At 34.9% G+C, this 23337-nt stretch overlaps 1 protein-coding gene across 8 annotated transcripts in view; it reads left to right on the top strand.

Annotated features, from left to right (window-relative positions):
• RALGAPA1 (Ral GTPase activating protein catalytic subunit alpha 1) overlaps positions 1–23337 on the top strand; it is a 278460-nt gene that overhangs the window by 238065 nt on the left and 17058 nt on the right. For all 8 annotated transcript variants that reach the window (XM_054530032.2, XM_054530037.2, XM_054530036.2 and 5 more), the window contains 2 exons: positions 6485–6643; positions 8461–8588. In XM_054530032.2, the coding sequence (XP_054386007.1) occupies positions 6485–6643; positions 8461–8588 (287 nt within the window). The remainder of the gene's footprint in view (positions 1–6484; positions 6644–8460; positions 8589–23337) is intronic.

The raw sequence follows: 23337 nt of genomic DNA, 5'->3' as shown, positions 1-23337 counted from the left end.
CATAAACTGGCCTCACTGACTGTCATTCTAACCTTCCAACATGTCAAACTCATTCACGTCTTAAGGGCTCTGTACACTTACTACTCTCTCAGTTTGAAATGTTTTTTCTCCACATTATCAGGCTTCCTCATTCTAATTGTTCTGTTCTTAAACTCCTATAACAGTTTCTCAGAAAGACGTTTTTAGACCATCCTAGCTAAATAAGCCCCCTTCTACTCAGGAACTTTATCACATTACCCTATATTATTTTTATAGATTTATCGGCGTGTAAGTTTACCTTGTTTATTTTTGTATATGTTTATCTGACTCCTCCCACTAGAATATCAAGGTCATGAGAACAAGGACTTTGTCTCTTTTGCTTACTGCTGTATCTCCAGCACCTAGTACCAGGCCTATTGGCATTTAACAAATGTTTGTTCAGTGAATTGCCACAGCTACCATAGTCACAAATCAAAAGAACTATCTATAGACACCTTTGTCTTTATCAAAGTGACATTTAAATAAATGCCATAACTGCAGATAATTCTATTTTTATGCTATGTACTAGGTAATGATAGGAAAAAAATGCAAGATAAGTATTGTTATATTATCTTTTTAATAGTCACCAGTATTTATTGAATGCCCACTCTGCTAAGGCATAGTATTGGATGCTGTGCCTGTTGTTTTCAAGAAACTTTTCCTGATTGCTAAAAATGAATAATCTAAACAGCAAGTGAATGTAGGAAAATATGTATGACTATTAGAAGGTATATTAAAGCATGTTTTCTCACATGATTGAGGGGTATATCATAGAGTGTGTTTTACTAAGTGTGAGTGCATGAAAGATGGGGGAAAGAATGGGGACTTGGGGCAGTAAGAATACTAAGTTACAGTTTCTACACATATACCCCTATCTCCTGAAGTAACTGCCTAACCTAATTAACTTCTGTGTGTTCTTCAGCTTTTAGTTCAAGAGCTATTATAGATCCATGTCCTATGTTATTTGTATTCAGAAAAGTGTATTTAGAGCATCATTTGTATTTTTAAATTATTTATTTATTTATTGTATGGTTATTTTACTCTGTCTCCTCCACTGTACACAAAGCTTTGCTAGCAGGGACCATGTCTGTTTTTACTCATTGTTGCATCTGCAAAAGCTAGCATTTGGTCAGCTCTCAATATTTGGTTATGAATGAAAGAAGGTGGATATGGAGGAGGGAAGAAAGAGAAAAAAGACTTTTTAAGACCTCATGAATCAGTGTGTATGGTATGTAGGATGAGTAGCATGTGATCTAGGACAGCAGTAGAGGAATAGGAAGGAAAGTACAAAAAAAGGAATATACTTTTTTTAAAAAATGAAGAGCTCATTAGAGATGTAGTGAGGAAAACAGAGTAGTCAAAAAAGACTAAAAGACTATCAGGTTTTAATGCTGAGTGATTATAATTAGTTGTTAGGTACTTTTAACAGAAATGGAGAAGTCAGGAAGATAAGCTGATTTAGTGAGAGACATAATACAGTTACTTTATAAGAATTCTAGTCTTCAGCCCCAGATGAATGATATTATATGGCACTGAGGAAATCTAGAATTGACTCTGGAATTCCTGTTGGTAATCATGGAGAATGAGTGCATTGCCATAAGATGAATGTCTTAGTCCATTCAGGCTGAAATAACAAAAATACCATAGACTGAATGGCTTATAAACCACAGAAATTTATTTCTCACAGTTCTGGGGGCTGAGAAATCTAAGATCAAAATGCTGACAGATTCATTGTCTGATGAGGGACCACTCCCTTGTTCACAGATGACCATCTTCTCACTGTAACCTTATATATAATAGCAGAAGAGTCAAGTAAGCTCTCTGGGGTCTCTTTTATAAGGACATTAATCCCTTATAAAGGAGCCCTCATGACGTAATCACCTCCCAGAGTTCCCTACCTTCCAATACCAACATATTGGGGGGTGAGGATTTCACAGTATGAATTTGGGGGGTGGGTGGGATGCAAACATTCAGTCTGTAGCAATGGGTGAACATCTGATTTTCACAGAAGAACATGGAGCAGGCCATAGACTATAGAAATTAACCAACATTCATGAGCTTCATGTCAGTGCCTGGCAAAATAGGATTATTAAACAGATGGTTTGTGAGCACTTAGATAATGAAGTGTAGTGATCACTAGGAGCCACCATGAGTTCACCATAACAAATCACATCAAAATAACTTAATTTGTTTTAATAGGATTACTAGATTAGGGAAAACCATAGACTGCAATAAAGCATTTAACTAAGTTGCTTGTTGTGGACAAGTTGAAGAAATGTGGTCTTAATAAGAGTTTGGTAAGTATATTCATGAGTGATTGTATAATCATATTCATAGCACATAAATTAATTATTTAACTAGAAGCAATATAGGGAGGTGGTTACAGTATAGGTTCTAGAACCAGCCTGCCTTGGTTTGAATCCTGGCTCTGCCACTTACTATTTGTATGACCTTAGGCAAGTTACTTCATCCTTTTAAGCTTCAATTCCTCTCCTGTAAAAATAGGGATAATAATAATTATTACTACTTCATAGTATTGTTGTGGAAATTTAATAAATTGTCACAAACAGTAAGCAGTAAGCACTTAATAAATACCTTTAATAAATATAGAGTTTTGTGGATTTTTTTAACCAGGAGGAAAGTCTGTAATGACTTGCTATAAGGCTCTTAACCAAGCCTGTCCCATCTGACATTTTTGTCCAAAATGTAAATGAAGACACTGGAATTTGAACTTAAGGATAGCCCATATCTGGCAGAGAGCCAGCACATGAATAGCAGAGTCAGGCTAACAATAGACCTTCAGAAGCTTAAAGATAATCTGAACCTGGCAAGGGAAAATTATGAAATCCCTTCTTTAGTTCTAGCAGTCAATTGTACCTGCTTAAGAGAACTTTGTAAGAAAAAGACTTAGAAGCTTGAACTGACTACAAATTCCATTTGAGCCATCATTTTTAAAATGCAGAAAGTAATTTATTGAACAGACTGAAGGAAGAAACAGCCCCACTGTGAGTTTGCTGTATTATTCAGAGCATGTGTTGATACTGTATTCTATTCCATACACAAGTTTAATAGAAACATTAGTAAACTGAGACAATAACCCAAGATAATGAATATGTTTGTAAACTGTAAGAGGAGCTAAGAACACTTTTAACCTGGAAAAGGAAAGGTGAGATATATATTAGACTGATCTTCAGATAACAGAAAATATATAGAATACAGATTGGATTTATTTGGTAAGGCTCATTTTGGAAGAGCTAGCATCCGGAAGGCAGTTTTTAGCCTAGTATTAAGATGTTCTAATGATTGCAGCTCTTTAAAAATGAAATGGGGGCCAGGCGCAGTGGCTCACGCCTGTAATCCCAGCACTTTGGGAGGCTGAGGTGGGCGGATCACCTGAGGTCAGGAGTTCGAGACCAGCCTGGCCAACATGGTGAAACCCCATCTCTACTAAAAATAAAAAATTAGCTGGACGTGGTGGTGGGCGCCTGTAATCCCAGCTACTTGGGAAGCTGAGGCAAGAGAATCGCTTGAACCTGGGAGGCAGAGGTTGCATGAGCCAAGATTGCACCATTGCACTCCAGCCTGGGCAACAAGAGCGAAACTCCATCTCAAAATAAATAAATAAGAAATGGGTTGATTTGTGAATTCATAAAATCCCCAACCTTAGAAGTATTCAAGCAGAGGCAGGATGTCTACTTATCAGGCATATGGTGGCACAAGCTCCTGTATCAGGTGGGAAATTAGAACTTTAAGGTCTCTTCCAGTATTAACGTTCTAGTGTATTTGAGGACTTCACTTGTACACTTGTTGAATTTCATTTAGCTGCTTTGTCTTCTTCAATTAATAATAGTCATCTGTAGCCTATGTTATATACCTTGAGTTCCAAAATGACTTCAGTAGCAGTTGAAAGAAATTTAGAAGAGTAGTTTTGTTGCCAATCGTTTTAACAGACCTATCCCATGTACAGAAGTCTTCTACTCTATTTCAGAAATGAATTAGCATCTGAGTCAATAAACATGTAGGTAGGAACTTCTTTGGTGGTTTTAGAGTATAGCAAAACCTACTGGTTGTACAATCTTTTTTTTTTTTTTCTTTGAGATGGAGTCTCACTGTGTCGCACAGGCTGGAGTGCAGTGGCATGATCTCAGCTCTCTGCAACTTCTACCTCCCAGGTTCAAGGAATCCTCCCTTCTCAGCCTCCTGAGTAGCTGGGATTACGGGTGTATGCCACCACACCTGTCTAATTTTTGTATTTTTAGTAGAGACGGGGTTTCACCATGTTGGCCAGGCTAGTCTCAATACTCCTGACCTCAGGTGATTCGCCCGCCTTAGCCTCCCAGAGTGCTCGGATTGCAAGTGTGAGCCACCACATGCTGCTCCATAGGACACAATCTTGTAAGTCCATAGCGATAAGGAATAAATAAAATCAATATTAAATAATATATAAAGTATGTCAAACATACATATGCCTGAAATTTCTATTAATGCTTCACCATTAAAAATTGATTTTTTCAGTAGTCTTTCAAAAATTCCCAAGACACATAGCAATGATTAGCAATTTCTCAATTTGTATCTAATTACTATATGAGATTTTAAAGACATAAAAACATACCTCATTATGACAGCCTAAAATAATTACTTTTTTAGCATTTGAATGTAAATGATAAGGGATTTCATGAAGCTTTTCCCTTCAAATGTTTGAACATGTTTAGAATGACTTTGTTATGTACATGGTTCTGTGCCAGAAATCTTCATTACAACAGCTTGGCAAAAATATGTTGTTCTTTTCCATTAAACTTATTTAACAGACTTTAGATATTTGACCAAGCTTCATTTATAAAATAAAAGTACACTTGCCCTTTTTTCTCGTTTCTTTAGATAAGTGGGCACTAGAAATTATAGATAGTTTTGGCAAGAGTTCAAGGGTTAATGTAGCAGATAAATAAAAGGAATTTTCTGTAAATTGAGACCTGCATTATTTCAGTTGTCTTGTCTTTCCTTACCTAACTCATTTAATTTTAAAAAGTAAATACCTAAATTCTTCCTGACAGTGTGCTCAGCTTTTACTATCGTTTATTACTTCAATTATACTTGATATCACTTAGAACAATCTGCCATTTGGAAATCTCAGTATAGCCTGGAGCTTAGTATTAGATCTGGCTGCTATTGTAACATGTACAGCATATGACATTAATGTATCAAAATTAGATTGGATCATCCCTCCTGGTTAAATTTATTTCACATTTCTTTTGTATTCAGTTAACATAAACCTATTAGGGAAGCTGACACATGGGGATGGCTGTATAGGAAGGATATTTTTAAAGTATTTTGATTAAAAAATGAAATTATGAAGCCATGGCTTTTCTGAGTTGTGTAATCTTTTTTGCTTTTTAAAAATGTCACAAAGACCAAGTCCCACACATTTATATTATTCAACTTGTGTATGTGTATAAGGAGTTACTCCAGGATTAAGGAGTGACAGAAGAGAGGATTTCACTAATTGGACTTAACTCCTTTCTTTGTTTAAATCATATATTAAGTTCTTTTTCTTAACCTATGTTCATCCTTAAGCCAAAATAAATGACATATTTCTGAGATAGAAATTGCCCGTATGTTAGCTGATAGCATAAATATTGATGACAGTTATCCCAGGTTTACTCTTCTAAACCTTTCCACCTGCCGTGTGTCTAGTTATCTGAAACTAATGGAAATCCCATGTAAGATCTGCACTAAAAGTCAACTCAAATGCTCACAGTGGCAGAATCAATAAATGTACTAGTATAATGAAATTTTATAATAAAATGCATTATTCTATAGCAGTCTCTGTGAAGAAAACTCAAGACTAAAGGGCATTAAGTTCATTTTTTTAATACCTTATTAGAAATCCAACTTCTGAATGTTTTGTGTTTTTACAGTTCTAATTATCATAATGTTAACTGTCTCTGATTGCCAGAAACACCTTTGTAAGCAAGCACCACAAACATTTAAATAACGTCTTGAGGGTCTAACAATTCTCAAGACATCTATTTGGAAGAACTTTTGAGTTTCATGGGCAAAGAAAACCTGGAAATAAATTTGTTAAACCAAACATAATCAACTTTCTCTTACTCAATTGGGGATTATCCAATTTATGAGTTATTTACTTCTTTTTTTAAAACAATCTTTTAAAAGATCTGTTAGTGGAGAATTGGTGCAGTTGCTGGTTAAGGAGAGTATTTGGGCTATATGTGAATCTTTTTAAATCTAAGTTCTCTGTTACCCATTGGTTATTGACAATTGAAATTGTCTGGTCTTCTGCAGTGTCTCCTAATGTTTTTGAGTGTTTGTGTTTCATATGTAAAACTGATCAAGTGCAATTTAACAATTTTTTAATTTCATTTTTCCCCTTTTTATGTTGTATTTGTGACTGTATGACTGTACTCAAAGAGCTTTTAAAGCAGTATAAATTGTTTTCTTGTCTTTCCAGTTGAGACATTTGGGAAATGATGAAGTGCACATTGTTTGGTCAGAGCATACTAGAGACTACAGGAGAGGAATTATTCCCACAGAATTTGGTGATGTCCTTATTGTAATATATCCAATGAAAAATCACATGTTCAGTATTCAGATAATGAAAAAACCAGAGGTAAGAACTCCTTATCTTCCATTTTAATAATAGATTTTGGTTCTATAAGGGTTCATGGGTTTCTTTCCATGTTACAGAATAAAATTTGGAGTAGGAATCAAGTTGTGAAACTGAGGGTGAATGTAACATAGACCCTGGTAGCTACATGGATTGCCTAAGCCTGGTTCAGAAGGAGCTAAAACAGAATAAATAGCAAGAAACTGTGTTCAAATGGGAGATTTGGCTAGGTAGTGCCAGAGTGAAAGTTCCCTTGTACCAAGCTCAAAAAGTATTTACCTTTTATTAAGAGAACAATTACAGTTTCCTAAAAATCACAGTAAGAAGTCATCATTTACTTTATAATAGGAATATATGATTCCTATATTTTTAGTTGATATATCTTATTAAGATTGCATGATTATTATTCATGTCAATAAATGAGGATTCTACAAATTGAAAAAAATAAGCCAAATGGTTCAGTCACCTATCCTATAGTTGGATGTCTTATATATACACCATAGAATTCAAACACACTATTGCAGAAATATTTTCTTCCAGGATAATAAAAGTTTGGTAGTATTTTTGATGTGTTCCTTCCCTTTTTTAAACTGAATTCTTCAGTTTCTAGAAAACCTACATTTGACAATTGATTATGAATCTTCAGAATTCCTTGAATTGGATTGAGTTTCTCATGTATGAATTTCTTATGTGTGAATTTAGGTTTCTTCAGGGTTCACCTAAACCAGAGGTCAGCAGACTATGGCCCATAGCCTGGTTTCATACAACCCACAAGCTAAGAATATTTCGGTTTTGGTTTTGGGTTTTTTTACATTTTTAAAGAGGCGTTTTGTTGTTTTTGGTGGTAGTGGTGGTGGTTTTGTTTTGGTTTTTGGTTTTTTTGAGACGGAGTTTCACTCTCGCTCTGTCACCCAGGCTGGAGTGCGGTGGCACAATCTCGGCTCACTGCAACCTCCGCCTCCCGGGTTCAAGCAATTCCCTGTCTCAGCCTCCTGAGTATCTGGTACTACAGGTGCCTGCCACCATGCCCAGCTAATTTTTCTATTTTTAGTAGAGACAGGTTTTCACCATTTTGGTCAGGCTGGTCTCAAACTCTTGACTTCAGGTGATCTGGCCTCCCAAAGTGCTGGGATTACAGGCATGAGCCACCGTGCCCAGCCTTAAAAGAGTTTAAAAAAAAAAAATTGAAGAATATACAACAGAGAGAACATGTGACCACAGAATCTAAAATATTTACCATCTTATCCAGAGCTTATGTCCTTGCCTTCAGCTGCCATTTATGCCAACCTTATTCAAACAGAATTTCTAAGTTTTGAAACCGTTAGTGAGTCACCTCACAAAAATAACATTTAATTATCAAAACATAGATATTTTTTCTAATAAACTATGTAATAAGGGTTTTAGGTTCTGTAGTAAAGCTAGTGTCACACAAAAATAATGAAAAACTAACTTCTTGCCTATAAGTATATATTTTTCTTTTGTTCACTCAATGGAGAAAAGGAAATTTACTTCTAGTGTTGGCTTTTTATATACAATAGAAACTAGTAAAATTTGAAAATTAGCTAAGTGTGTAAATTATTTACTCAGTTACATGAAGCACATAGTTCTTTTGAATAGACACCCTGTAAACCTTTGACATTTTTTATTGTCCTAGTATGAGTGACCCATCACAGAAAAGAATTGAATTCAAATAGTATTTTTACTGAAGGAAGAACTAAAGAAGCAGCAGAAATACTTTTGGATGCAAAGTGTCTTGATTGCTCTTATTTACAATCTGTCTATAATTTGAGTGTAAAATTATGTTCTGATTTCTCAATCAGGTTCCCTTCTTTGGTCCCCTTTTTGATGGTGCTATTGTGAATGGAAAGGTTCTACCCATTATGGTTAGAGCAACAGCTATAAATGCAAGCCGTGCTCTGAAATCTCTGATTCCGTTGTATCAAAACTTGTATCCTTTTTTTAACTTAATGGTTTCTACTCTAATGTATGTCTACTCACAAAGGTAAATATTTCTTATGTATTGTTAAAGCCTTTTATTTTCTAGGATTTTTTTAATTATTATTTTTGGTAGAAATGGAGTATCATTATGTTGCCCGGGCTTGTCTCAAACTCCTGGGCTCAAGTGATTGTCCCACCTCGGTCAGCCTCCTAAAGTGCTGAGATTACAGGTGTGAGCCACTGCACTCAGCCTGATTCCCTGTTTATTGATGTATAGATGGTTCAGTTCCTCCCCAGTGTTGGAGCAGTTATGATATTTGAATGATATATTTTCTTTCACATGCTTTTTTTGTTTTGTTTAGTTTTTTTTGAGATGGAGTCTCACTTTTGTCACCCAGGCTGGAGTGCAATGGCACGATCTCGGCTCACTGCAACCTCCGACTCTGGGGTTCAAGCAATTCTTCTGCCTCAGCTTCCCAATTAGCTGGGATTACAGGCATCCATCACCACGCCCAGCTAATTTTTGTATTTTTAGTAGAGACGGGGTTTTACCATGTTGGCCAGGCTGGTCTCGAACTCCTGACCTCAGGTGATCCGCCTGCCTCGGCCTCCCAAAGTGCTGGGATTACAGACCTGAGCCACTGCATCCAGCCCTCTTTTATATACTTTTAATCAGTACTAATCTTTTGGTTAATTAGAGTCCCATTATGTGTCAGGTACTCTACGAGTCTGGAGTTGCAGAAGTAATCAAAACAGTCATTGCAAATAATTCAATCTAGTTGGGGAAACATACTATTTTCAGCATACATGTTTTAATAGAGATATGGGCAGGTATTCCAGAAATATAGTAACAAGGGGTCTCTCACTCACCTGGATGGGGTGGTGTTGTCAGGAAACACTTCTGAAAAAGTGAGGATTGAACCAATTTTGAAGGACAAATAAGAGTTAATCATGTGGATGAGCCAAAGAGCCTTCCAAGCAGAGGGAACAACATAATCAGAGACATGGAGGTATGAGAAGATGGGGAATGTTTAAGAGCATAACTTCCAGAGCCAGATTGCCTAAACTCAAATGCTAGCCATGCTTTCTTAGCTGTGTAGCCTTGGGAAAATTATTTAACGTTTTTGAGCCTGAGCTTTCTTGTCTATAAAATGAGAATGATAATAATATCTAGCCCATGGTGTTATGACAACTAATAATGAGTCAATATGTGTAAAGCTCTTAAAACAGTGCCTGGCACACAACATACACAAAGTTTTAGATTTTAAATTGTTTTCTGATATTCCTTTCTAAAATAAATTTATGTTTTTCATATAATTTTTCTATATGATTTAAAACATTTTATTTTTTATATAATAAACTATAAATGATAAGCTTTAAAGGAAGGTTTTTAAAAATATCTTATGTTCCAGTCCACATGAAATAGATTTATTATCTTAACTTGGTAGTTTACCATGTACATTTTCTTCTTTTGATGAAAATTGACTTAAGCTATCTGATTACTCTGTAATTTCTCCTGTATTCTGACACAGTGAAATGGAATTGCAGGTGGATCATGGTATGTTACATTGATTAAGCTTAATGACATTTCTGTAGTATTTCTTTTTCATAGCATTTATATCTTCACTTACTTTAAACTGAAAACTCATATTTGAAGTAGTCATTTTAGTGAAATGATAATGACTAAAATGTGCCTTGAATTGTTAACAAAAGTATAATTTGGAGACATCCACTAAATAGAGATTTATCAATTGAAAAGAAATTTCGGTAGGCAAGTTCAGTGAGTAGTATGGACATGACGAGTTTATTTCTAAGTCACTTGTCTTTGACTATACAGTCTGTTGATTGTTTCTGAAGATTGTTTTGAGACTATATTGTCTGTTGATTGTTTGAAGCATTAGGAGGAACTATTCAAGAAGACCCTTGAGTTTTTGTGAACCCTGCTGAGCTCAGCCAGCAATCAGTTTCATTTCCTTTACCTTTGGGGCCTGGAATCTTGAGTCTTTTCCCCAGATGTGAATAAACTATGAGGAGATTGATTTGTGAAACCCATACTCACAGCTTACCATTTATAAGGTCCACACATACCATGTGCCTTTTTTAGGAATTACAGCTTCATTCCCTAGATACAGTATTTTTTTCCTTTAAACAAAACAAGATGCTTACTGACAAATTCTCACTTTCCTAGTCTACTTTTTCTAAATTTTTATTATTCTGATTTTTATCTCATTGTAATACAGGCTGAATATCCCTTCTCTGAAATTCTTGAGACCAGAAGTGTTTCAGATTTCAGATTTTGGATTTTGGAAAATTTCATTATACTTACCAATTAACTGAACATTTCTAATCTGAATACCTGAAATCTGAAATTCTTCAATGAATGTTTCCTTTGAGTGGCATGTCAGAGCTCAAAAGTTTCAGATTTTGGAGCATTTTAGATTTCAGATTTTCAGCTTAGGGATACTCAACCTGTACTTCCATAAAAGCTTTGTAGTTTTAATCTGTTTATTGGCGTATACTTTTCAGTTTGTTGTCTCCTGAATATCTCTAGAACTGTAGCTAATCTAACATGTAATATACAGGTTATTACCCATAAATTTTATCCACTCTGTTAGCTTCATCAAGGATGTTTACTCTCTGACCTTTGCCTCTTTCACAGTTCACTGTATCCTAATGTCCATTCTGAGAGTGTCCTCTGTCATTTCATTAAAGGTGCAATCGAAAGTGGAGCATAGAGGTAGATGTGGAAGAGTTTGTACTTTCTTGTGTAAATAAATGTCTTAGGTCTTTTTGGAAAGTGCTGAGATCGATTAGATTGTAATGCAAAACTCTATTTGCCTCTTGTGTCATAAAATAGGAACTCAACTTATTGAGCAAGCACAAACTTTCTGACATGAGGTACAACATTTAAGATGCACTCCTTACCAAGTAGTTTTAAAATGCAAACTCAAGAGTTTTGGGAATATGGCTTAATTTTTTTTTCTACATCCCTGTTCATAGTCTTCTATTTCAGACTTCATATTACACTAAAGGTATATAAAAGCTGGCTTTGCAGTTAGAAAGCATTAATTTTTAACTCAAGCTCTGCCTTGTGATCTTGGCCAAGTCACAGAATCTCTGAACCTCACTTTCTTCAACTGTAAAAAAGATACTAATAACCATCTCAGAATTATTGTAAAGATTAAATGAGATAATGAACTTGGATGTACTTAGTAGATATAATAATAAGTTACATTATTTTGTGCAACGATTAATCCTGTGATGTGTAAAGATTACAGTCAATATAAAACAAGTCTACCCAACACCAAGGAATTGCCTAATTGGATTTTTATGTTTGGTTGATTGGTAGGTTGATCGATTGGGTTGGATTTTTCAGGCCTACTTCATCATATTTTTAATAGCCAATCTTGCTGAGATGTTAATAGATACCACATTGGAGAAAATTGATGAAAATAGTAAACATGAATACTTTATTTAAACAGAAAATCTGAAGTTTTCTACCAGCAAAATTACTTCTGGGACACAGGGTAAATACATTAAATCAGGTAGATCAAACAAATTTTTCTTGACTTGGAATCTTGAGTTTAGAAACTACACGAAGTTGTCTTCCCATGCTACCTGAGTGTAGTATATATACCTAGTGTAGTATGTATATACACGCAGCAAAGGCTAGTAGTATAGTATCTCTACTTAATACATACATACATATGCATATATATATAGTACAAATATATATATATAATGTACAAAGTTCTATATTCTAAATGTTGGGGGGAAATAACTTCATACAGGTGGATTACTTGATTTTCAAATGAACATTTATATAATAAACTACAACTAGACATTTGTATTTTAAGATATTGAAATACAGGTACATCTGTCTTAATTTTAAATACTTATTTCAGAAACATAATGTATTAAATTTTAAGATGTACATTTTTGAAATATCAGATTAAGTTCTCATTAAGGAAAAAATCAAGCATTCTAAAATTGGTCAACAATTTAGTTAACATAAATTACAACAGAAATTGAGAAACAAGTAGGCTTTGGAAACCACCAGTTAATCCTTTACTCTTCATAAAAGAAATGAAGGGATAAAAAATAATAAGCTTGATTATATTTGGATAATTATACTGCTGTGTCAGTTATTTTATGCCCAATAAAAGTACTCACTAAGATTCCAAAGCATAAATTGTGCTAGTTATGATCATTAAATGCAGTTTAAATTTTATCCTAGGAACATCTTCTGAAACCATGAATCTAATGTTGTTCACTAAATGGGGACAATATTGATTGTCATATGCTACCCAAATCGATCATGCCAGCAGCCAGAATTACAGTAATCTGTCCGTATTGATGACTGTCTTTCAAGCTGAAACCTCTCCTTCACTTCACTTGTTTCTTACATTACTTGTACTGGAAAAGCATTTTCTTACAACCTCTGATTTTTGTCAGCTAGGTACTTTTTTTTTCAGGCAGGGGAGGGGTCTGGAGCTCAATTTGTTAGTTTGATCATGCAATTAAAATTGAAATGCAACACTGGGGAGGAAAACCAAGCAGATTCTGTGTAACCATTGGACCAGAGAGGTATTTCAGCTTTAATCCTAGCCATCATTTATTAGTTACCTATTGAAAGAGTGTTCATGGTTTTTTTGTTTCTGTTTTTTCAGCGGGAATCATAATCCCAAATTATTAATTTCATGACCTCAGCCATCATGATTCTATTCCTTAAATAAAAATTTTAAAGCAATTATTTCTTTTGATCCTAAAGACATTTTGACTATGCTGAATATACAAATGTTAAATATGATACTTTTAGGTAAATACTGTTTCTTTTTTTAGTGAGATTTATTGTACATAGAAATTTGCAGAATTTACAATATATAATCATGTTGTAGTAGTGAGAGTTCTCAGAGAAACAGAGCCAATAGGATGTATATATAAAGAGAGAGAAGAGATTTGTTTTAAGGAATTTGTTCATGTAGTTGTGGGGGCTGGCAAGTTCGAAATCTGTAGGAGACTCAGGGAAGAGTTGATGTTGCAGTCTGAGTCTGAAGGCAGAATTCTCTCCTTCCTCAGGGGACCTCAGTGTTTTCTCTTAAAGTATTTAACTGATTGGATGAGGCCCACCCACATTATAGAGGGTAATCTGCTTTACCCAAAGTCTGCTGATTTAAATGGTAATCAAATCTAAAATATAACTATAACAGTATAAATATAACAGTATTATACAGTAATTAAGAGTATAATATATGTTATATATTATATTAATATTATAAAATATAACAGTAACATCTAGACTGATGTTTGACCAAAAACTAGGTCCCATGACCCAGCCAAGTTTACATAAAATTAACCAACATATCCTGTTTTTCTTTTCTTTTTATCCTTATTACAAATTATAATTTGAGAAAAGTACATAAATCATAAATGTACTAGGTAATGAATTATTACAGTTTATCAACAAGTCAAGAAATAGAATTGTAGTTTTTCTTCCTTCAAAAATATTGATCACTTACACAATAAAGATTTTGAGAGGGATACAAAGACAAATCAGATAGTAATCCTATCCTCATAAGCTTATAATTTAACAAGGAGAGAATAATATGTACGTTACTAACTATAATAGAAGAGTAAATGAAAATGTCCTGGTGGGGTTATAGATAAAATGCTGTAAGAGTTCCAAGGGCAAAGAAATTACTTCGGAGTAAGATCAGGAAAGAGTGTTTGGAAAATCTGGGCCTCAAAAGGTGGGGTTTGAGTAGATGGAATGCAACATGTCTGTTATAATTCTTGTAATTTATAGTCTTAAGGCTTTGTATGCATATATGTACATTATAGAAGTATAATGTTCAGAAATATACAGTATGGGGGATATTATATAATTAAATGGCATTTTAAAAGAATACTTTATTCTTCAATTTAGAATATTCTTTCCTACCACAACTAGTATTATTTGATTTCTTCTAATCTGTTTAGATTTGACTTTTTCTTAAATACCAGAATTGGGTTTCTATTTAACTTGATCAGGGAGATTACCAGAAGTCAGTGATTATTCTTCAATTAGTTACAGTTTATTCTCCCTCACGCTCTACTACTCAAATGTACAGTACCTGTTGCAAAGTAGGAAAGCCAAAACTAAGTGGAATGGAATTGATTGGTTCTGCTAATGCAGTTGCCTTTCGTTATAATGAAACATTATAAAACCTCTTAGGGGGGATCTGTCAGTATTGTTGCCATTTCACATTAGAAGAAAATGAGTTTATTGAGAAGCTATATAATTTTATGTATCTACTGTCTTTTGTAGATTATTTTCTCAGAAGATAACATCAATAAGTATGGGTTATCCTTAATTTAATGTGTGAAAAGAGGATAGTAGTACCAAATTCAGGATGATGTAAGGATTAAGTAAAATTATCCACATGAAGCACTAGGTAACCTATCTGTCATATAGCAAGAGTTCAGAAAATGGTAGCTACATGGGAGTTAATGATGCTATCATTATTATCATCTACATTGACACTTGGGATATTCTTCTAAAATGCAAACCTAAGTACAGACAGTCCCCAGTTTAGGATGGTTCAGCTTTAGGATGGTACAAAAGCAATACACCGTTCAGTAGAAATCATACTTAGAATTTTGAATTTTGATTCAAAATTCAGGAGAATTGCTTGAACCTGGGAGGCAGAGGTTGCACTGAGCCGAGATCATACCATTGCACTCCAGCCTGGGCAACAAGAGTGAAACTCCATCTCAAAAAAATATAGGCTTTGCATTAGATGATTTTACCTAACTGCAGGCTAATGTAAGTGTTCCAAGAACATTTAAAGTGGGCTATAAGGTTATATTCCGTATAACTCGGGTAAGTTATAATGTTCAGTAAGTTAGGTGTATTAAATGCATTTTCAATTTATGATGAGTATTTTGGAATGTAAGCCCATCGTAAGTCAAGAAACATCTGTATACTAAAAGACTTAAGATGGCTCTTAACTGCTTATTGAAACAAGTCTAAATTTTTTCATGACCTGGAAGCAAATTATTTTTACCTTACCCTCCCTACCCTTATATTTCTTACTGCAGTTTTGTCAAATATACCTGTACTCCTCCCCAGCTCCATTCCCCATCTTTACCCTCATCTTCTACCACACTGATGCCCAGGGCACATTATGTGTCCAGCTAAGTCATATTCATTATTTCCTGAATGCTCTTCTTTTTCAGGCCCATGTTGTTACCCCAATAATGCCCATCTCTACTTTTTCTACCTAACATACTTATTATTCATGACCCAAATATCCTTTGTTTTTTAAAAAAAAAAAAACTCCTTTACTATGCAAAACTATTGTTTACACTGCCTCAAAACATTTTGTTATAGTACTTACTGTGTGTGTATATATTAGCAAGTCTTACTTACCCTCTTTGTTTCACTAACTTCCAGCACAGTGCCTAGCCTATGGTAGATGGCTAGGAATTTATTCTAATTTGAACAAGGTGGATGTATTTATTATCTATATTTTTGAAGTTTAGATTTAGCATGGATTCTTTTTTTTTTTTTTTGAGACGGAGTCTTGCTCTATTGCCCAGGCTGGAGTGCAGTGGTGCTATCTCAGCTCACTGCAAGCTCCACCTCCTGGGTTCAAGCACTTCTCCTGCCTCAGCCTCCCGAGTCACTGGGACTACAGTTGCGTGCCACCACGCCCAGCTAATTTTTTGTATTTTTAGTAGAGATGGGGTTTCACCGTGTTAGCCAGGATGGTCTCGATCTCCTGACCTCGTGATCCACCCACCTCGGCCTCCCAAAGTGCTGGGATTACAGGTGTGAGCCACCACGCCCGGCCATGGATTCTTTTAAGAATGGAAAAGCCCCAAATATTTTTTGTAGTAACTTATAGTTTGTGATTTGTATTAGACTAGGCTACATCTCTTAAGAGTTTGCTGGGTAGGTAAGAAGAGGAAACCTAGGATCAGTGAAAATTGCCTCTGATACATGAATAAGCCAGGCTAGCACACATACAAGGGTTTTTTATTTTGACTACTTAATCAGTAGTATATTTTTATTAGAGGCCATTATAGTTTACTGAAGATAATTTTCAGACATCATTCATTAATGAGGGTTTTCACTTCATTTGGGGTTGGGAGATCTCTTAGGGAGAAAAATAAGCTGAGACATCTCTGACTTGATGGCAGTGGCAGATGGCTTGGGGAGGATACATCTTGGTGTCCCCTCCAAGAAGGAGGCAGCATGAGGCTGAGCCCTGAAGGCTCACAATTCCTGCTGTAAGGCAAGGAAAGTGGTAGCAACAGGAGAGCAGTAGGGGGAAGCAGTGGGAGTCTAGATGCTGATGAGGTTTCCAATTTTGCTGCTTTAACATTTGTACCACCTATGTTAGTGAGTCCATTAGGAGCTCTCAAAATTTTGTGCCATTTGTTCTTCATGCTTTCTATGAAGGTCTTAAATATCATGGACAAATTGATTAGTTGTTAAATCAAATTGATTTGTTGTTAAGTCAAATTGATTTTTAACTAAGGTGTATAGTTATGGTCATTCTCTTCAAAAGAAGAGAAGATAATTCTTCAAATAAAATGTCTTAGCAGCTAAGTGATCCAGGTTTTGTGGTCTTTGAAAAGCTCACAGCCATTGTGCTACTGGTACTAACCATTGTAGTAGGATCTCTCCAAGAGCAGACAAACATTCTTCTTTACCTAACAATCTGCTCCATAACTGAAGGATTTAAATCTCCTGTATTCAGCCAGCCGCGGTGGCTCACACCTGTAATACCAGCACTTTGGGAGGTCAAGGTGGGCAGATCACTTGAGGCCAGGAGTTCAAGACAAGCCTGGGCTGTATAGTAAAACCCTGTCTCTACTAAAAATACAAAAAATTAGCCAGCATGATGGCACACGCCTGTAATCCCAGCTACTCAGGAGGCTTGAGGCATGAGAATTGCTTGAACCCAGAGGTTGCTGTGAGCCCAGATTGCACCACTGCACTCCAGCCTGGGCAACAGAGTAAGACTCTGTGTCCAAAAAAAAAAAAAAACTCCTGTGTTAAAGACATGGCATTACAATTAAAGAATTTTTTGCTGTGCTTACACATCCCCTTGTCATGGATTTTGCTGCCAAGCCTTGTAGTCTTTGTAGTCTGTGTATGCAGAGTAATTATTTAAACAGGGGCCCCATATATGTGCCATGCATCTACAGTGACTCTAATATATTTTTGATTATGTCAGTTTTAATTTATTTAGCTATTCTTTTCAAAAATGGCAGTATATGCCTGTTGATGATGTTACCGTTTGTTTTTTTTTTTTTTTTTTTTTGGAGACAGAGTTTTGCTCTTTCCCCCAGGCTGGAGTGCAGTGGCGCCATCTTGGCTCACTGCAACCTCCACCTTCCAGTTTCAAGCGATCCTCCTGCCTCAGCCTCCCAAGTAGCTGGGATTACAGGTGCCTGCCACCACGCCCAGCTAATTTTTGTATTTTTAGTAGTGACAGGGTTTCACCATGTTGGCCAGGCTGGTCTCAAACTCCTGACCTCGTGATCCATCTGCCTCGGCCTCCCAAAGTGCTGGGATTACAGGTGTGAGCCACCGCGCCCTGCCGATGTTACCGTATTTCAAAGGTACTGCATACCTTTAAAGATGGTAGTTTTGGTCTAGCAAACCCTTGTCCTTTCAAAAAGCAATAAATGTGCATCTCTGATATGTAATAACTTTGTGATAATAGTAAAGAAAGTTTATTCTGTCTGAAAATAGCATTGTCTCTTAATGGTCTCTAGAGACAGTCTTTAAGGTTTTACTTATATTGACCAATAATTACTTAAACTGTGGGAGCTCACAAAAATGACTTCAGTACATGGCCAACTTCCATTTCTGTTAACATTGTTTTAATTCTAGAGATATTTTCAATTTTTATCTTCTACCAAGAACTTAATGCAGTAATGATAAACTTAAGCAATTTGGGGTCATTCCGCAATAGTGATATAGACCAAGTAGGATGGTAAAGGTGATTAATTTTAAGTGGAAGAGGATAGTAGGGTGAGAGGATGGGATGGAAATTAGAGGAATGGCTTTACTATGGAAGAATTCTGCTAATATTTCAAAGACACATGGAACTTTTCTAGGCAGATATGGTCAGGGAAGAATTTTTTGAGGGTAAGAAGTGGGCATGGAGGCATAAAAATGTGGTATGGTCAAGAGATAAAAGGTGTTCAGTACTGCTGGATGATATAAAGGGAAGAGCAGTGGCAGATAAAGATCAAGAAGTAGGTCAAAACCAGATAATACAGTCAAGCAGAAAGAAAATAAACATAAATGTGGTTTTCTAATGCTACTGATTGTTTTATGGCAGCCAGTGTCTAAGGTAACAGTTCCTTCTGCTTTTGTGTGTTTTTTACCTGTTGACTAGCAAAACAATTACAGCTTGAATTTCTTATTTTTCATTTTCTAGCAAAGCCTTTCCAAAATGTTTATTAATTGTTATTTTCATAAAGTCTTTTTTATGATAATTAGTTGAGCAGTAATTGCCAGGCTAATAGCCAGTATTGCATTTTCTCAATGAGACTAAGGTCTCTAAATGTTTGATAATATTTATACATATGTATCATTTTTAAAAGAGCATATGAGATTTTCATATTTCTTATGATAGACTCATGATAGACTCTTCATTCTTGCACAACAATCCTTTACACTTTTCCTATGAGATACTTTTATACAATTATTGAGTTTTACACATTATTACACTTTTACACGTTATTGATGAATAAAGTGCTTTTGTCCTAGTCTTATAATACATTGGCTTCATGGCAACAACGATAAAAATACCAAAAGAAAGCATTACCACCATCTTATCTGTTTTGTCAAATTTAGTGTAACAGTATGGTCCACATATGCCAATCTACACAGTTGGGTCATATCACAGTGCACGAGAAGAAAGAGAACTCCATCAGGGCATGGACAAAGTACAGTATTCCCTAAAAACAACCAAACTTGAAGTTTGCTTCTGTCTTTATCAACTTCTCACCTGTGCTGGAATAGGGATTTTTTTTTTTTTCTGTATTAAAACCCTATGATGTTGCAGTTAGTGATGACTGTGCACTGCTCCACTCACATTATTGTTCACCACACCTACTACATAATGTACGAGTTTTATTCTACTCTTTGTTTAAATATGAAAACAACTGTAGATTCAGATGCTATTTCTGGATTTCAAAGAGCAAAGAAAAAAGGATGTAAAGCAGAAATTAGTCTTTAAACATATTTAACATAGGAATTGAAGTGGTTTTCATTCATTCTTTTCATTGACTAAACATAGGCCTTTTGATATTAAATTTTTAATAATAATGGAATTAAAATTAAACTGTGGGTCACAAATCTATCCATTTTGTTCTAACTGCTATTCCTCTCAAACACTAGAATAGAGCCTATTTAAATCTTAACTTTTGCTTGCCAAACCACTGTTACCGTCCATCTGTTCATGCCAATTGTAAAGAAGGTTCAGTTTTTAGTGAAGCTTTGCATTTCACATAAGGTATGTGAAGTGAAATTTCACAAGGGACATGATGGATCCTGATTCTTAGTGATAAACCTTTGGGGCCATCAGGGTTGGCATATGGTCCAGTATGATATGAAGGCTTGGGTTCCCTGGCTTCACTTCTTTGGCGTGAAGCTGATAAAACCTGGCTCTTGAGTATTATTTCACTGGACACCAATCATGGGCAGCAGGAACTGCCCATTTAACTCTCTGTGGGAAGGAAGCCCAGAGAGCATTCACAATGGTACCATTGTCGAGTTGCAAACTGCTCTGAACAGCTTGACAGCACTAGGGAGGAGGGGAAGGGGTTGCTTTACTAATTGCTGTTCAGAAAAGAGAAGAAGCAAAAATAGCTGTTGCAGAACTGATGTTTCTACATTTACTTACTCTCTTGATAAGAATGTTGACTTTTATTTAGCATGTAACTACTATCAAAAAAGAAGGCAAATGAATATAAGCAACCACCTGTAGTAATTCCTTGTTAACATGCCATTATCTATTTTTAGCCCACCAGATTATTGCAGAGTAAAAGTCAGTTTTGCCTTATTTTTTTATTAGATGAAAATAAGGAATTTTTTATCTTCGTAAGAATTCAATTGAGGTGAAGTGGATAAAATCATCACAATTCACATGTCAGATAAGGTTATAAATTTGGTTTAATTTACACTTTGCCTTTTAGGATTCCCAAATACCATCTGAATACATATAAACGATATTAGTATAGAAATGTAAATTAACTTTCTGCATAACACAAGTGCTAAAATAATCCACTAAAGATAAATTAGTCAGCACATCGTAAGGTTAAATGCCAGATTTATCATTTAAATGAGTAGCTCATAACTATTTCAGTCGTGTATGATTATCTCACTCATTGAATTCCCTCTGGTTGGATTTTTTTTAATGTGAGGGTTGTTTCCTTTTTTATGAAATATTGTATGCCCTGATATTTATATAAACACTCCTCTTGGCCTTTCTGTTTTCTTCTAGTCAGCTTTATCAGCAAGCAGTTAGGTAGTTCTGTTGCAAAGAAACAATGATCTACAACCTGAAAAAAAAATTAATGCTTATTTGCAGACTCCAGGGATTCTGACCCCATAGATGATTCTTTCTTTTCAGCTGAAATGAAGTTGACTAAATTATATTGCAGTATTATAATTTATGCAGCATGTTCTTAAATAGGTTAAGGAAGAGATATTTTAAGAAACCTTTTAAATCTGTAAATTTTTTTAATGGGATGCTCTTGCTAGATTTGGGGAAATTCAAGTGCATGTTTTGTAAAATCAGTAAATCTGTAAAATTTACTAGTATTCCATATCCTGTGTTCTCTTAAGTAATTTTAGTAAATGGGCACCGGTGCAGTATTTCAAAAACAGTAATTCATTGAATGCCCATTCTTCCTTTTACTGCAGAATAGATTGTATTTAAGTCAAGATTAATGGATAGATTTTGATGTTAAAGTCCAGTGTCTACGCCTATCATTCCCTGGGGGCATATAGTGCATTAGTTTAAGCCAATGTACTGCTTATCATAGATTCTATGACACTGTCTTAAATGACAGTTTACTGTACTTTGTTTCTACTTACTATGATAATAAAATCACTTTTTTGTATTCCCAATAATTATAGCACTTAAATAAAATCTTAATTAAATTAGTGCACATTTAGGTAGAGATAACACTTAAGTAATTGCACACTGTAAAATTTCACTTATTTGGGTTTTTTTTTTTCTCCTTTTTGCAGTCTTCTGACAGGGTCCAAGTAGATCTTTCCAAGAATGAGAGGACATTATAATTTCATTAAATGAGAGGACATTATAATTTCACTAAATTTGAAATCCAGATAACCTAGTTTTTGTTTTGCTTCATACAACTTTCATGAAAATAGAATATATATATATATACACACACACACACACACACATACATATTGGATAATCATATTAGTGCTTTTTGAAACCCACCAATGATTATTGGACTATTAAATCAGGAAGGATTTTCAGAGCCTTTAGGTAGGTTTAAATTTTTAAGCCTATTTATTTAAGGTTAATCTTTTTAAATGTATTTACACAAACTTTGGTGGAATTGGGCTTATCAACTTTTTACTTAATGTTTTCATTTAGTAATTGACTGATTTATGAGCAATTATATGTGGTCCAAATTTTATTCAACTCCAGCTTTCAATAATAGGGCTATCCTCACACTGCCTTAGCACCTGTTATGGATTTTGAGTCATCTGGCAGCCCATGGGACTTAGATAAAGAAGTACCAGGTGTCCTGCCTGTCTCCTAATTGAGACGCAGTGAAAACAATATAGACTTGGCAATATGGTTAAAAGGATGGATTAAAGCCCAGCTTTGTCTGCTCTGACAAATCACAGCTTTTCCTTCGTGGTGTAGATAGTATCATCTACTAAAGAATTTCATGAATATAAGGCATCATAAAAATAGACAATAATTTGTCATAACCTGTTGCAGACTTTCAGAAGAATTTTTATTAACATAGTATAAGCAATATTAATAACAAGATTCATGCAATTTGTTTAGGGGAATTTTATTTTTTAATACATGTGAACTAGACTGCATGTTTCTGGAAGAAATTAGTTACAGTAGGAAAGAAATGGAATATCTTTCCCTCTGCCAGATCTTAATTTATCAGATCTTGCTTTATAAGGTAAGCAGTATAGTTTGCTTTCATCTTATAAATGAACAGTATATATTAATCCATGAGATACTAATTACCCTGTGTATTTCAGAAAATTTGCTACTTTACTACCGATAATAACCATGAGATCCTTGAGATGTACTTGCAAAATATATCTACCCATATGCTACATCTCAATAAAATTTTTATTCATTCTTTTTTCAAGACCCTGTGTAATGATATTGCCTTAGAATGTTTAAAGATATTTCAAGGCCTTTTAAAACTGAAGTGCCAAATGTGGTTTGTTTTCAAATTTTTATTTTAGAACATGCAAGTGGTTTTACTGTAGTATAGTCACTAATGTATAGTAAACTATAGTATAGCAAAGAGTATTTTACTCTACTAACATGTAAACAAACATCTTTCAAAAATTGCCAGTCTTAGAATTTAAGCTAATATTCATTATTTTGACATAACTAAAAGGCCTAATATACCTTTGCTTTTTCACCACACAACACCCAGGTCATTGAGACTGGATGTAGAGAGGGCATTGGACTATTAATTAAAAGACCAAGAATATAGTCCCAGCTCTATCC

Source organism: Pongo abelii, chromosome 15, assembly GCF_028885655.2.
Source record: "Pongo abelii isolate AG06213 chromosome 15, NHGRI_mPonAbe1-v2.0_pri, whole genome shotgun sequence".
Taxonomy (NCBI): Eukaryota; Metazoa; Chordata; class Mammalia; order Primates; family Hominidae; genus Pongo; species Pongo abelii.
The sequence above is the reverse complement of the archived record's forward strand: the minus strand, read 5'-3'. Positions and strand labels throughout refer to the sequence as shown.